The 12,541-nt window shown below is 51.4% G+C and overlaps 1 protein-coding gene across 4 annotated transcripts in view; it reads left to right on the top strand.

The window, feature by feature from the left end:
* GJC2 (gap junction protein gamma 2) overlaps positions 1–2,692 on the top strand; it is a 32,584-nt gene extending 29,892 nt beyond the window's left edge. For all 4 annotated transcript variants that reach the window (XM_027660641.1, XM_027660640.1, XM_027660642.1 and 1 more), the window contains one exon: positions 1,185–2,692. In XM_027660641.1, the coding sequence (XP_027516442.1) occupies positions 1,205–2,452 (1,248 nt within the window). In that variant the 5' untranslated portion in view covers positions 1,185–1,204 and the 3' untranslated portion in view covers positions 2,453–2,692. The remainder of the gene's footprint in view (positions 1–1,184) is intronic.
* Positions 2,693–12,541: the final 9,849 nt, after the last annotated feature.

Below are 12,541 nucleotides of genomic sequence, written 5' to 3'. Positions count from 1 at the left end.
CTCTCTCTTCCCTCTCTCTTCCCTCTCTCTTCCCTCTCTCTTCCCTCCTTCCAGTGCTCTCTAGCTCCATGATATTTTCCCTGTCACTCTCACCTCCAGGCATCTGTCAGGGCTGTGCCAGTCAAGCAGTAAAAAGCCTCCTGTCTTTAGTGATGCCTGGGGTCACCCAAGGAGCTTGAGCTGAGGTCCCACTGCAAGTTAAGCTAAACACAGAATAGTTATTACAAGCTCTTCCTCCCCAGCTGTCCAGGTCTCCTAATAAATGCACGGGTTTCTCTTGAAAGCTTTTTCAAGGTTTATTTTTGAAACAATCTGCATTTGATTAAAGTTTTGTTTTGTTTTGTGTTTTTCAAAAGGGACTTAAAAGGGCCATCAGCCTGTAAACATAAATATTCCCATTCTTTCGCTGATTCTTTGCATTTTTCTGGGTTTGCTAATGAAGGATATTGCAGCAGTGCAAGTCTCTGTGATGTGGGCAGCACCCTCGGCTCCTGCTTTCAGCTCAGGCCCTTGAACCCATTGTGTGAGTGAGTTTATCCCACAGAATCATTTAGGTTGGAAAAGAAATATTTTTTTCTTGGTTGTATTTTCCTCCTGTAAAACCTTTTGCCAAAATATCTTGTTTTTTCTCACTAAATTAAAAGAACTTCTCTTGGAGAAGAGTGTGTGATGCTTTCTCTGGACACTAATTTGAGGTTATAGGAAACCAAAGGGCTTTTAAAAAGTCTTTAATAAAATGTAACCTCTCTGGGCAGCTTATGGCTTAAAATCTGGAGTGGAACACTGCCCCTGGTGCAAATTGAGGCAATTTCCTCTTGTCCTTTCCACTTGTTATCTGGGAGAAGAGCCCGACCCCCATCTTGCTCCCTGCTCCTCTCAGGGAGTTGTAGGGAGGGAGGAGTTCCCCCCTTTTCTCCAGGCTGAGCCCCCTCAGCTCCCTCAGCCATTCGTGGTGCTCCAGACCCTTCCCAGCTCCATTCCCTTCCCTGGACACGCTCCAGCCCCTCAATGTCTTTCTTGTCATGAAGGGCCCAAAACTTCCCCCAGGATTTGAGGTGTGACCTCACCAGTGCCCAGCACAGGGGGGGACAATCCCTGCCCTGCTCCTTCTGGCCGCTCCGTGGCTGACACAAGACATGACCTCACAAAACCGTGGTTTTTATTTCCCCCCCCTTTTCCTGCAGGTTATAACTGAGTAGCCCTTATGACCAACATGAGCTGGAGCTTCCTCACCCGCCTGCTAGAAGAGATTCACAATCACTCCACCTTCGTGGGGAAGGTCTGGCTCACCGTGCTCATCGTGTTCCGCATCGTCCTGACCGCAGTGGGGGGCGAGTCCATCTACTCCGATGAGCAGAGCAAGTTCACCTGCAACACGAAGCAGCCGGGCTGCGACAACGTCTGCTACGACGCCTTCGCGCCGCTGTCGCACGTCAGGTTCTGGGTCTTCCAGATCATCGTGATCTCCACCCCTTCCGTCATGTACCTGGGCTACGCCATCCACAGGATCGCCCGCTCGGCCGAGGAGGAGAAGAAGTTCAAGGGGTTCAAGAAGAAGAAGCAGTTTGCCCTGAACTGGCAGGCCGTGCGCAACATGGAGGACGCGATGGAGGCCGACGAGGAGGAGCCCATGATCTCCGACGACGCGGCGGAGCACGAGAAGGCCAAAGCCAAGCCCAAGAGCAAGGAGCCGCAGAAGCACGACGGGAGGAGGCGCATCCAGCAGGAGGGACTGATGAAGATCTACGTCTTCCAGCTGCTCACCAGGGCTTCCTTTGAGGTTTGCTTTTTGATAGGGCAGTATTTGCTCTACGGCTTTGAGGTGGAGGCGTATTACGTCTGCAACAGGGTGCCCTGCCCTCACACCGTGGACTGCTTCGTGTCCCGGCCGACGGAGAAGACCATCTTCCTCCTGGTGATGTACGTGGTGAGCTGCCTGTGCCTGCTGCTGAACATGTGTGAGATGTTCCACCTGGGCTTCGGGACCATCCGCGACGCCATCCGCAACCGGAAAATCAACAGCTTCAGGCAGCCGCCCTACAACTACGCCTACCCAAAGAACATCTCCTGCCCCCCCGAGTACAACCTGGTGGTGAAGTCGGAGAAGTCCACCAAGATCCCCAACAGCCTGATGGCCCACGAGCAGAACTTGGCCAACGTGGCCCAGGAGCAGCAGTGCACCAGCCCGGACGAGAACCTCCCGGCTGATTTGTCCACCCTTCACAAGCACCTGCGGGTGGCCCAGGAGCAGCTGGACATTGCGTTCCAGAGCTACAGCAGCACCCAGGCCAACACCCAGCCCTCCAGGACCAGCAGTCCTGCCTCAGGGGGCACAGTGGTGGAGCAGAATAGGGCCAACACCGCCCAGGAGAAACAAGGTGCTAAACCCAAGGCCTCCTTGGAGAAGGGGAGCTCCAGCAGTAAGGACGGGAAGACGTCTGTGTGGATATAACTTTGTGGAAGAGGTGAGGGGGCAGCATAAGTGGGGGGGTTATTTTGGTTTGTCTCTGGTTTTTGGCGTTACCTTGCGTTCGTTTCGCTGGGCACAGGCACAGTTTTTGTGTGGAAGTCGAGAGAGAGAGAAAAGGAGTTTCAGACCAGTCTAGTGCTGTCTTCCAAGGCGTTAACAAAAGACATTTCTTCCCTGTTTCCAACGTGTTCTCCAGCTGGGAACCTCCAGTGAGTAACAGGAACCTCCAGTGAGTAACAGGAACCTCCAGTGAGTAACAGCAACCCCCTTGCACCTCCCACCCCTTGGGTCACCACCGGAGCCCCCAGCAGGGATGGACAATGCGCTGTGGTGGGACGTGGAGCTGCTGGTGGCTCAGGAGGGAGGTCAGGCTGGCACGAGCAGCCGCCCTCCTGCACGGCAAGGCTTGAGGGCTGCAGGTCAGGCGGCGTTTAATTACTAAATACCCTTAATCAAATTAATTTCCGATCCCCTGATATGAGAACAACTGACACATTGCGCGGACCTTCGCGACACAGCGTCCGGCCTGGATTGGCGGGTGCTCTTACAGGGCATCATGAAGACGTTGTTGGATGCTGCAAGCCAGGAGCTGGCACCCACATGGGGTTATGGGGCGGGAACACAGCGACTGTCTCACACAGAGAGCCCTAAGAACAGCCCAGCACTGAAGGTTTCATCTTTTATTCCTCTGTGTTGAAGCAAAAAGCAGATCTGCTCCAACCCTCCGGAGCAGGAGCGAGCAGTGACACTGCATCCTACCGGTGCCTGTGTAGCCCTTGCTACAGATGTGATGGGAATCCTTGCAGTTACAGAGTTTTTTTTAATGAACTGCTGCTTCACATCATCAGAAAGTGCCTTTATGCAACCAGGAAAACAAAAAGCGTAGAGGGTTTAGGCTTCTTTATTTGCTGAGTTTAAGTAGAGGTCAGAAGGTCGGCGTCGGCAAATTTGGTTTTTCTGGTTAATCAAGGAAGATCTCAGTTGGCAAATCTGGGGTTTTTTTGATGAATCAAGGAAGATCTCTGTTGGTAAGTTTGTTTTTCTGATGAATCAAACCCTTATAAATAGTGGCAGAAGGCAGATCTATGCATAGTGTGTCTATGGTGTGTGTGTACACGTGTACGTATATATACAGACACATATGAACATGTGTGTGTGAATACAGACATAGAGAGATATATGTAAATGTAATATCAACCCTCTGGTCATTTTACTGCCTTCCACCTCCCCTGGGAAAACCCAGCTGCTCCAGGGCTGGGGCTGATCTCATCCTGGAGCAGTTGCTGGGCTTTCAGCCTCCAGCCTCACCTGGGCCATGGGGAAGTTTCCCACACTTTCCTGAGGGGCTTTGCAGGAGATCTGGCTTCGGTGGGGACAGGACTAGGATGGCAGCAGAAGTTTTTCCTCAGTTTATGGGGTGTTTTTTTCAGCTTGGCTTGTTTTTATGAAAGCTGCTGAGCTCCAAGGCTCCTGCTCCTGCTCCTGCTGGTGCTGAGATGTGCTTTGTCAGGGTGGTTCCATCCCATGTCTCCTGCACAGCTCTGGGGCTGTGGCTTTGTTCCCCTACAGAAAGAAAACCTGATCACTGGGAGCACAGGGGGCATCTCCTGCCAAGTGGCAGAGGCTGAAACCAGGAGCTGCCCAACTCTACCAGAGAGAGTCTGATCCCTGAGATATTCCCAAGAGACCTGTGGCTTGGCAGATGCTCTCACAACCTCCCAATAATCCCGTGGCTGATTCCTCACCATGGAGAACCCAAATAGGCAGAGCCTTCAAGATCAAACCTGACACAAAAGAAGTCAATCCTCCCTAACACGGCACTGTCCCTGTGCTGAGCTGCTCCCTCAGGGCTGTGCCAGCCACCCAAAGTCACATCCAGGTCCCTGGACCAGTATTTTTTTCTCCATTGGATTTACAGGATTTCTTCCTGGGCATCACTGCCATGTCCTTGAGATCAGTCCCTGAAAGCCTTGAGGATGCCTGTTGTGACCAGGCCCTTTGGCCGTTCTGAGGAACAGGCAGAAAATTTGGATATGCCCTTCAGCTCCTGGGAACCTCAGCTGAGCTGCTCCATGCCTTTAGAGAACAAAAAGTGGAATTGAAAAGGAAGCAAAGAAACACCCTACAAGGTATCCAGCTGCAAATATTCAGTGTGGCTTTGTGTAACAGCCTGGGGAAGACTTCCAGGCTTGTTCCTGGTCCTGCTGAAGGCATTGGTAAAATGCCTGGAATGCTGTTTGCTCTCACTGCTGGAGATCTTCCCCTCCAAAATGCATCGAGGAGGAGGATCAGCACATCCCCCCAGCTGTGGCAGTAGCACACATCCATCCCTTTCTGCTGGGAATTTTGCAGGAAAGGCTCAGAAAGTTCACACCACGGTGGTGGGGAGACAAACATATCCAACTGTGCTGTTTGTCCTTGTGTTCTCTCCTGGCTGGGGGTGTGCTGGGCAGAGCAGGAGAGGCTGGATGCTGACAGGGCTGCTGTCTCCTGCCCTAAATACCTGCACGTCCCCAGCCCCAGGAAGGAGAGAGAGGTGCTCCTGGGTGGAAATCTCTCCCTAGTCATTACAGGGCACAAGGTTGTCCTCCACATCAGTGTGACTTCTCTTTTATTCGCAGCCCTGTGTCCCATGGGAAACAGTGTGTATTTAAAGTCACGATCCCAAAGGAATGATGGAAGCTCTGAGGAGATCCATGGTTGGATGCTGCCTGGGTTCTTCTGATTCCTTTTGGATGAGCAGCCCTGGGTAAACTCGTCCTTCCCACACAACGCTGGGAAGTGCTGCCCTGTGCAGGAGTCTGGATTTTGGATTTGTCCTGCCCATACCAGTGACATCTCCCTAAGCCCCAGATGTGATCTGAGCATTTCCCAGTGACTCAGATGTTCCCCTCAGCTCCTGCTGACCTGCAGGTTCACCACTGACTCACCAAGAGATGGGAATGTGCCTCCCTTGCTCTTCCTTCAGGAAACAATCCTGGCAAATGTCTCGCTGTGGAGAAAGCAGGGCACACGTTTTAAGCCAAAAACCCCCAAATCTGGTTGCAGAGACCTGATCAACTCATTAAACCCACTCTTACAGGGCAGGTTTACCTGCCTCAGTGATACAGGGGGTCAGTGCCTGATGTGAGGAGATTCCAGGGCTTTGTGGCTGTAGGTTCAGAGACACTTGGAGCAGCAAGGTTGGGAAAGGACCATGGATCTTCTTGCCAACTTGCCACCATCAAATGACTCCTTAATGGGTAACATGAACCCTCCTCACTGCAACCCCTGGTGTCTCCTCCCCTCAGCAATGGAGGATGTCTCATGCTTTTAACATCTGCATATTTTGGGTGTTTGAAGATTGTTTCCATCCTCAAATCTGCTTTAAGGCAAACAACTCCAGCCTCATCAACCTTTCTCCAAGGGCTGCTTTTTTAGCGTGGTTTTCCCTGGTGTCTTTGAACCAACACCAGCCACTCCACATCTTCCCAGTGGTGTGGCAGTGCTGGTACTGGGGCCACCTTCCCTCTCCTCTCCACGCATCCATCTGCCACCCTGGTCCTCCCCAAAACCCCATCCTCTACAGGCATGGGGATTGCTCCTCTCTCCAGATGTGTGGTTGTGCATTTGGGACCCTCCTGCCCTCCTTCCAACTGCTTTTTTTTACTGTCCCACCACAGTCCTGTGGTTCTGGGTGACCTGTGGGTCCTGCAGCGGGTTCACAGCCCCCTCCCTGCTGGTGTCACCAGCACACTGAACACTCACACGCAGTTTTCCATGGGCAGAGTCAATAACTGCAGTATTGATGAGTGCCAGAGCCAGGGCAGACTGTTGGGTGATCAATACACCCCCCTTGCTTAGGGACACAGGGGCCCCATTCTCTGCACCCTCCCTCCAGCCAGCCCCACTCATCTGCCAGCCCTGAGGTGCTTCCCTGCATAACATCCCTTCCAACACTGCTTTCCCGTGTTTTCCAAGTGTTTTGGCAGGGATTGAAGCACAAGGGCACATTCCCAGCAGGAGTGCTCCCGTGTCATGAGCTGTCTGGGAGAGATGCAAAGTTTCCTACAGGTCCCAGCCAGCCTGGAGGGCACCCCTGGCTCCTCTGAGCCTGGGGAGGAGGGATCCTGGTTCTCCCAGATCCCATCTGAGCCAGCACGAGTCAGACAGCCCTAGAAACAGAAAAGATTATTATTATTATTATTTTTATTTTTATTACTCTGTATACTGAGTTGCTCACTTTCCCCCTTCCTCCTCCACTCGGTGACCTCTAAATCCTTTAGGATATTGCCTCTTCCTACTGAGTCACTGCCACGAAGGCATTAATGACTCTGCAGGAATGACTCCTTTCGGGGGCAGGAGCAACAGTCCCTTCTTTTATCGTGTCAGTTGGGGAAGGAAAAGGACAGACAGGGAAAATATGCATAACCACGAGCAAAATCCCCATCAGAACCATTCCAAACCCAACCAGCAGCCCAAGGAATTTCAGTTAAACCACGGAGCATCAGCCATGGAAGAAATGCCAGTAGTACAATTAACACTTTGCTTTCCTTTTTTACAGTTTGCAGTGTTGTTCACACACGAGGCAGGTTTGGCTCTGCAGCTGAACTAATTGTAAATGTTGACTCTCTTGCTAAACTTGGTCAGATGAAGTGCCCACACTTATATTTCTCTTCTTACCATTCAGGGCCAGGAATGTCCCAAGTAAAAGCCAGATTACCTTCTTGCTTGCATTGCATTCCACTGGGAAATACTTGAACTTAACTCAAGGCCATAACCAGTCTGTGCTGTTACAAAGCGTCTGGGATTGTTATTTTTATTGTTGTTGTTGTTATTTTTTTTTTATTATTATTATGTACTAACTGTATTTGTACTAGAATTTTTTGGAGTATGAGGTTGAATCTGTAAGTATTTTTCAGTGTAAATGTTGTTACATCTTGGACTGTAGTTAGAATATTAAACACTGGTCAAAGGAGAAGGAGACATCAGTCCAGCTCTTCAACTGGTTATTCCACATCCATTACTAATAATATGGAATAAAACTTACATTTTGTTACATTATGTAAAGAGTGTGATGTTTTCTTGAGAAGGGCTCTCGAGTGCTGAGAAGAAGTTGTTCTCAATCCATTATTTGCCTGTTTTAGCCACGGAGGAGCTCTGTTTTCCCCGATATGGCTATAAATCACTGCAAAATAGTTTTGCCTTAAGAAGCAGTTGACCTTCTAGTTGTTTGGGATGCGTTGTCTCCCTGATGAATCATTGCCTGCAATTCCTTCAGGCACGGAGCTCAAACTGCTGAGGAAAGCCTGCGCTCCCAAAAGCAAGAAAACTTGGGAGAAGCTGGGAGAAACTGATGATTCAGGCTGAGAAAATGATGGGAAAGCACTTGTGAGAGAGCCTGACTTTCCACACAAGCTCGGTCTTTGCTCTTCCCATTAAATCACAGGCACATTCATGTGCAACCCCTGTCCAAAAAGTCTTCAGGAAAAAAATTTCTGGACACAAACGTGCATTTTCTTCCTGTTTTTGTTCCTGTTTCTCTGGAAGTTGAGCTGTGTTGACAAATTCTTTGGTATGAGCAGGATGTGGTCCCACCAAGAGGGAGAAGAGCCAAGGCCAGGCTGGATGAGGCATGGAGCAATCTGGTGTAGGGGAAGGTGTCCCTGCCCATGGCAGGGGGTTGGAACTGGATAATCCCTAAGGCCCCTTCCAAGCCAAACCATTCTGTGATTCCAAGAGCAGGATCCTCTGACAGGCCCACGGGGTGGGGGGGTCAATAGTCAAAAGCATTTTAGGCTAAAATGCCCAAATAAAGGAGACCTTTGGTAAAGAACAAGGTGTCCTTCAAACCAGGGAAATGCCAACATTACCTTCATCCTGTTCCATTAACATGGAATCATTAGGGATGGAAAAGCCCTCTAAGATCACTGAGTTCAACCACTAACCCAGCACTGCCAGATCCACCACTAAACCATGTCCCCAAGCACCACATCCACACGTTTTTTAAACATTTCCAGGGATGGTGGTTCCACCACTTCCCTGGGCAGCCTGATCCAATGCCTGACCACCCTTTCAGTGATGAGATTTTCCCTAATATCCAACCTAAGCCTCCCATGGTGCAACTTGAGGCCATTCCCTCTTATCCTATCACTTGTTACCTGGGAGAAAAGACCAATCCTTTCAGAACAACCCCTTTGTCTCACTCCCTGCAAACTCAACTGCCACTTTATCCCTGCTTTATTCCTGCATCCTGCCTATTGTCCTTGCAATTTCCCTCTATAATCACTGGTCTTTGCATTGCCCAGGCCAGCCACAATCCATGTTTCCCTCTCCAGGACTGTGGGATATTGTCCCAGAGCCAGAAGTGCTGCCCTGGTTCACCACAGCCCCATGTCCTGCTGGCTGCCTGTGACTGACCTCCTGGAGCACAGCTTGGGGAATATTTATTAAATAGGGTTTGGGATGAATAATTGCAGCTCATGTGGGTTTGGGGATGAGGGTTTGTGCTCAACACCCCGAGAAAAAGCTGGAGAAAATGAGTTTATTATACCAGCATTAACCCCCAGGGTTAATGCAGTGGTTATCCCTGATTTCTGCTGGTGGAGGAGTTGTGGATGAATAAATAAATACCAAGGATGAGCCCTCACAAGTGGGAGCCTCAGGCTGTCCTGCTGCCACAGGGTTTTGGGCAGTGGGAGAGCAGAGAGTGGAAAGCTGATGGAACAAGGGACTGCTAGGAGCTTGTGCCACTGCCCAGGGGCTGGTGAGGAACAGAGAGAGAGTCTCTGTCCCTTGTCACCCTTATCTGTGAGTTGTCCCAGCACACCTGCCTGGATGAGAGGTGTTCCACCAAGGGGGGATTTTCCCTTTGGGATAGAGCTCAGCCAGGGATGCTGTGCCTTGTCACCTTGTGCCACCAGCTCTCCTTCCAAAAACACCTTCGGGAATGACAAGGCTGGTGGGGGATGATCCATCAGGCTGATGTGGAGGCAGACTCATGGATAAGAGGGAGTTGTAGCTTCCATGGGTCCCTTCCAACTCAGAATGTTCTGTGATTGTGTGTCGTGGAGAGCCTTAGGCACAGAGGAGAGACTGATCTCCAGCACCACGAGATTCCTGCAGGGATCCGGTTCCCAAGGCCCACTTGGAATCCATGGGGAGAACAGGCACTTCTTGGGCACAGCTGATGGGATCCAGCTTACAAAAACATTTCAGGGTGAAATGAAGCACAGATCCAACCTCTGCTCCAAACACAGATTCCAGAGAGGGAGAGGGCATTACTCAGTGCCACAGTACTAATCCTGTGGGAGAGCATCAGCCAAGAGCAATACTGTTCCCATGAGGAAAGGCAGAAGGATTTGATCCTGCTGGAGATGGGTCCTGCTGTGCCAGTGGGGTTTAAAATCAGTGTAAGTTCATCCAAACAGCAGGAGTGGTGGGGAAGAATCACCAAGTGTCTGCTGAATTAGCACAGAATCCCAGGATGGTTTGAGTTGGAAGGGATCTTAAAGATCATCTCATTCTAAACCACCTGCCATGGGGAGGGACACTTTCCACTAGAATTCCCCACCTTCCAGTAGAAATTCATGTCATGGAAGCTCTGGGAGCTGTGTTGTCCCTCTGACAAGGTTTCAGGTCCCCTGATTTTAGTGAGGACAGACACCCATTCACTGAGGGCTGGCACAAACCTCCCAAGGGTCTCAACCATGCCAAGACTTGTCTCAAACAACCCCCTGAGCTGATTTAATGCACTAAACTGGCAGAGTTGTAGTTTCTGACACTGAAATATTTAAATATGACTTTACTGGCTGCCTAACTCTGCGATCGAAGAAAAGAAAACCCAGAGAAAAGTGAATATAAGTATGGGAGAGGGAAAAGCAAATGAAGGCTTGAACTGGCCACCTGATTCTTTTCCATTTTCAATTTTATTCTTTTCCATTTTCAATTTTATTCTTTTCCATTTTCAATTTTATTTCTCTTGCTGCCCTTGCAAATATCTACGTGGGGTTTGATACAACCTGTGTGATGGTTGGGAAGCAGGATGGGAATGCATGGAGATGGCCAAGGGCTTCCCATGGAGTGGCCACTGCTGGTCCCTGTGACTTGGTGGGTGCAGCAGGGATGTGGCACCAGCAAAGAAGAGCCAAAGCTGGATCCAGCTGTGAGTCCACGTTGGACTCTGGAGCTTCAGCCCAGCTGTGCTTCCAGATATGTGAGTTTTCCCCTTCTCCTGGGCCTCTAAAAAGCAAACACAGCTCTTGCTCCTGGCACATTCCCACTTCCAGGGAGAGGAGAAAACCCCACTGGGCATCAGCTCCCTGCATCTCCAGATGGTTTCAGGCCAGGCTGAGGTTTCCTCAGCCCCATTTCTGACATCCAACACGTGCCAGGGGGAGGGCAGAGCTCATCCACGTGCCAAGGTCACCTCAAATCACATCTGTGCCAGTCTTTATTTCCCCACCTGCTCTGCCTGTGCCTGACAAGTGTCACCTCCAAGCAAGGCCAGCCCCGAACTGAACACTCTGTACCTCCTGGCACCACCAGGAGCTGATCTGTCCCCCACACACAGAGCTGTGTGATAAGGTTATCACATCCAGGACATGCAGGGAGAGCCCAGTCCCGCCCCAGGGCCAGCTGGAGGAACACACTCTGCATCCCCAGCTCCTGGAAAATGGGTCCCTCCACTCAGGGTTTTGGGATCCGTGGGTTTTAGGGGTTTGGCACCGGTCCTGGTGGTTTTAGCAGGGTCATTCAGGGCCAGGCGACCACCCCACTCCCTGCAGAGCTGCTCATTGCTGGTGGGGGCAGCAGGAGGGGCTGGATGGCCTGAAACCCAACTGCAGCCACTGGAGAACTGGAACTGCAAATGACAGGGGTGACTCAGGGCTATTCCTTGGACTGTGGGATGAATTCCAGCAGAAACAGCTGCAGCCAAACCCGGGGCTATCCGGGCCCTTCAGACTCCACTTCCCAGAGCACCAGGGAATATTCAAAAAGGAAGCAAAACAGCACCTCCAGCTCCGTGATTCAAACAGCAGGATTTTAACAGGGATTTCCCATCCCTGGAAACATTCCAGGTCAGGTTGGGCTGGGGCTCTGAGCAACCTGAGGGGTTGAAGTTGTCCCTGCTTGTTGCAGGGGGCTTAGGCTAAATAACCTTTAAAGGTCCCTTCTAACCCAATTATTCCATAATTCCATGGTTTTATTTCAGTGCAATGCTTAGTAGAATTCCCACTGCTAAACATTAAAATTTACTCTAAGACAGAGCTGCTGACAAGTTTTTCCAAGAGTGTTAAAGGAGGAGGGGGGCAGTTGGTGGGTCCTGCAGAAACAGAAGTAGGGGAGAATTAAAAAAGTGGAAAACAGGGACCTTTGGCGTTTTCCAGCAGGTTAGCCAAAATATCCCTGGAAAAGAATGGGTCCATGTGGCTTTTAGGGGATTTTAGGCTCGGCAGGGGAAGGAGTGGAGGTGTTTAAGGACACATTGGGCATGGCACTCAGTTCTATGGTCTGGTTGACAGGGTGGTGATCGGTCACGAGTTGGACTCGACGATCTCAGGCGTCTTTTCCACCCTTAATGATCTGTGATTCTGTAACGACTAAGGGGGAGCAGCCGGGCTGGGCAGCCCTCAGGCACTCCCACAACCAAACCGCGGGAGGTGGGAGAGATTTAGGGTGTCCCCCTCGCTCCCTCCATGGCCAGGGAACCCGGGGAGCAGCGGGAGGGGGGGGGGGTCCCCAAATTCCATCCTCAGGATCCCGTTGGTCGCCGGTCCCCACAGGGATCGCCCGGGGGCGTGGCCATGGAGGAGGGGGCGTGGCTGCAGGGAGGAGACTGAGCTGGGGGCGTGGCCAGGGAAGTGGCTGAGGGCAATGGAGGGGGCGTGGCCATCGGGCTGTGGGAGTGGCCAAACGACTGAGCCCTTGCGAGAGAGAGCAGAGAGGGGGCGTGGCCAGACAGAGGGGGCGTGGTATTTGTGGGTGGGGGCGTGACCAACGGTGCGACCCCCGTCCCGCCGGCAGGTGTCGCCCTCCCCCGGGACACACACAAGATGGCGGCGGCAGCGGCGGGCGGCGGCGGCGGGACCC

The sequence above is a fragment of the Corapipo altera genome, unplaced genomic scaffold (assembly GCF_003945725.1).
Source record: "Corapipo altera isolate COAL_440 unplaced genomic scaffold, ASM394572v1 126, whole genome shotgun sequence".
In the NCBI taxonomy this organism is placed as follows: Eukaryota; Metazoa; Chordata; class Aves; order Passeriformes; family Pipridae; genus Corapipo; species Corapipo altera.
This window is presented reverse-complemented; position numbering and strand designations above follow the sequence as displayed.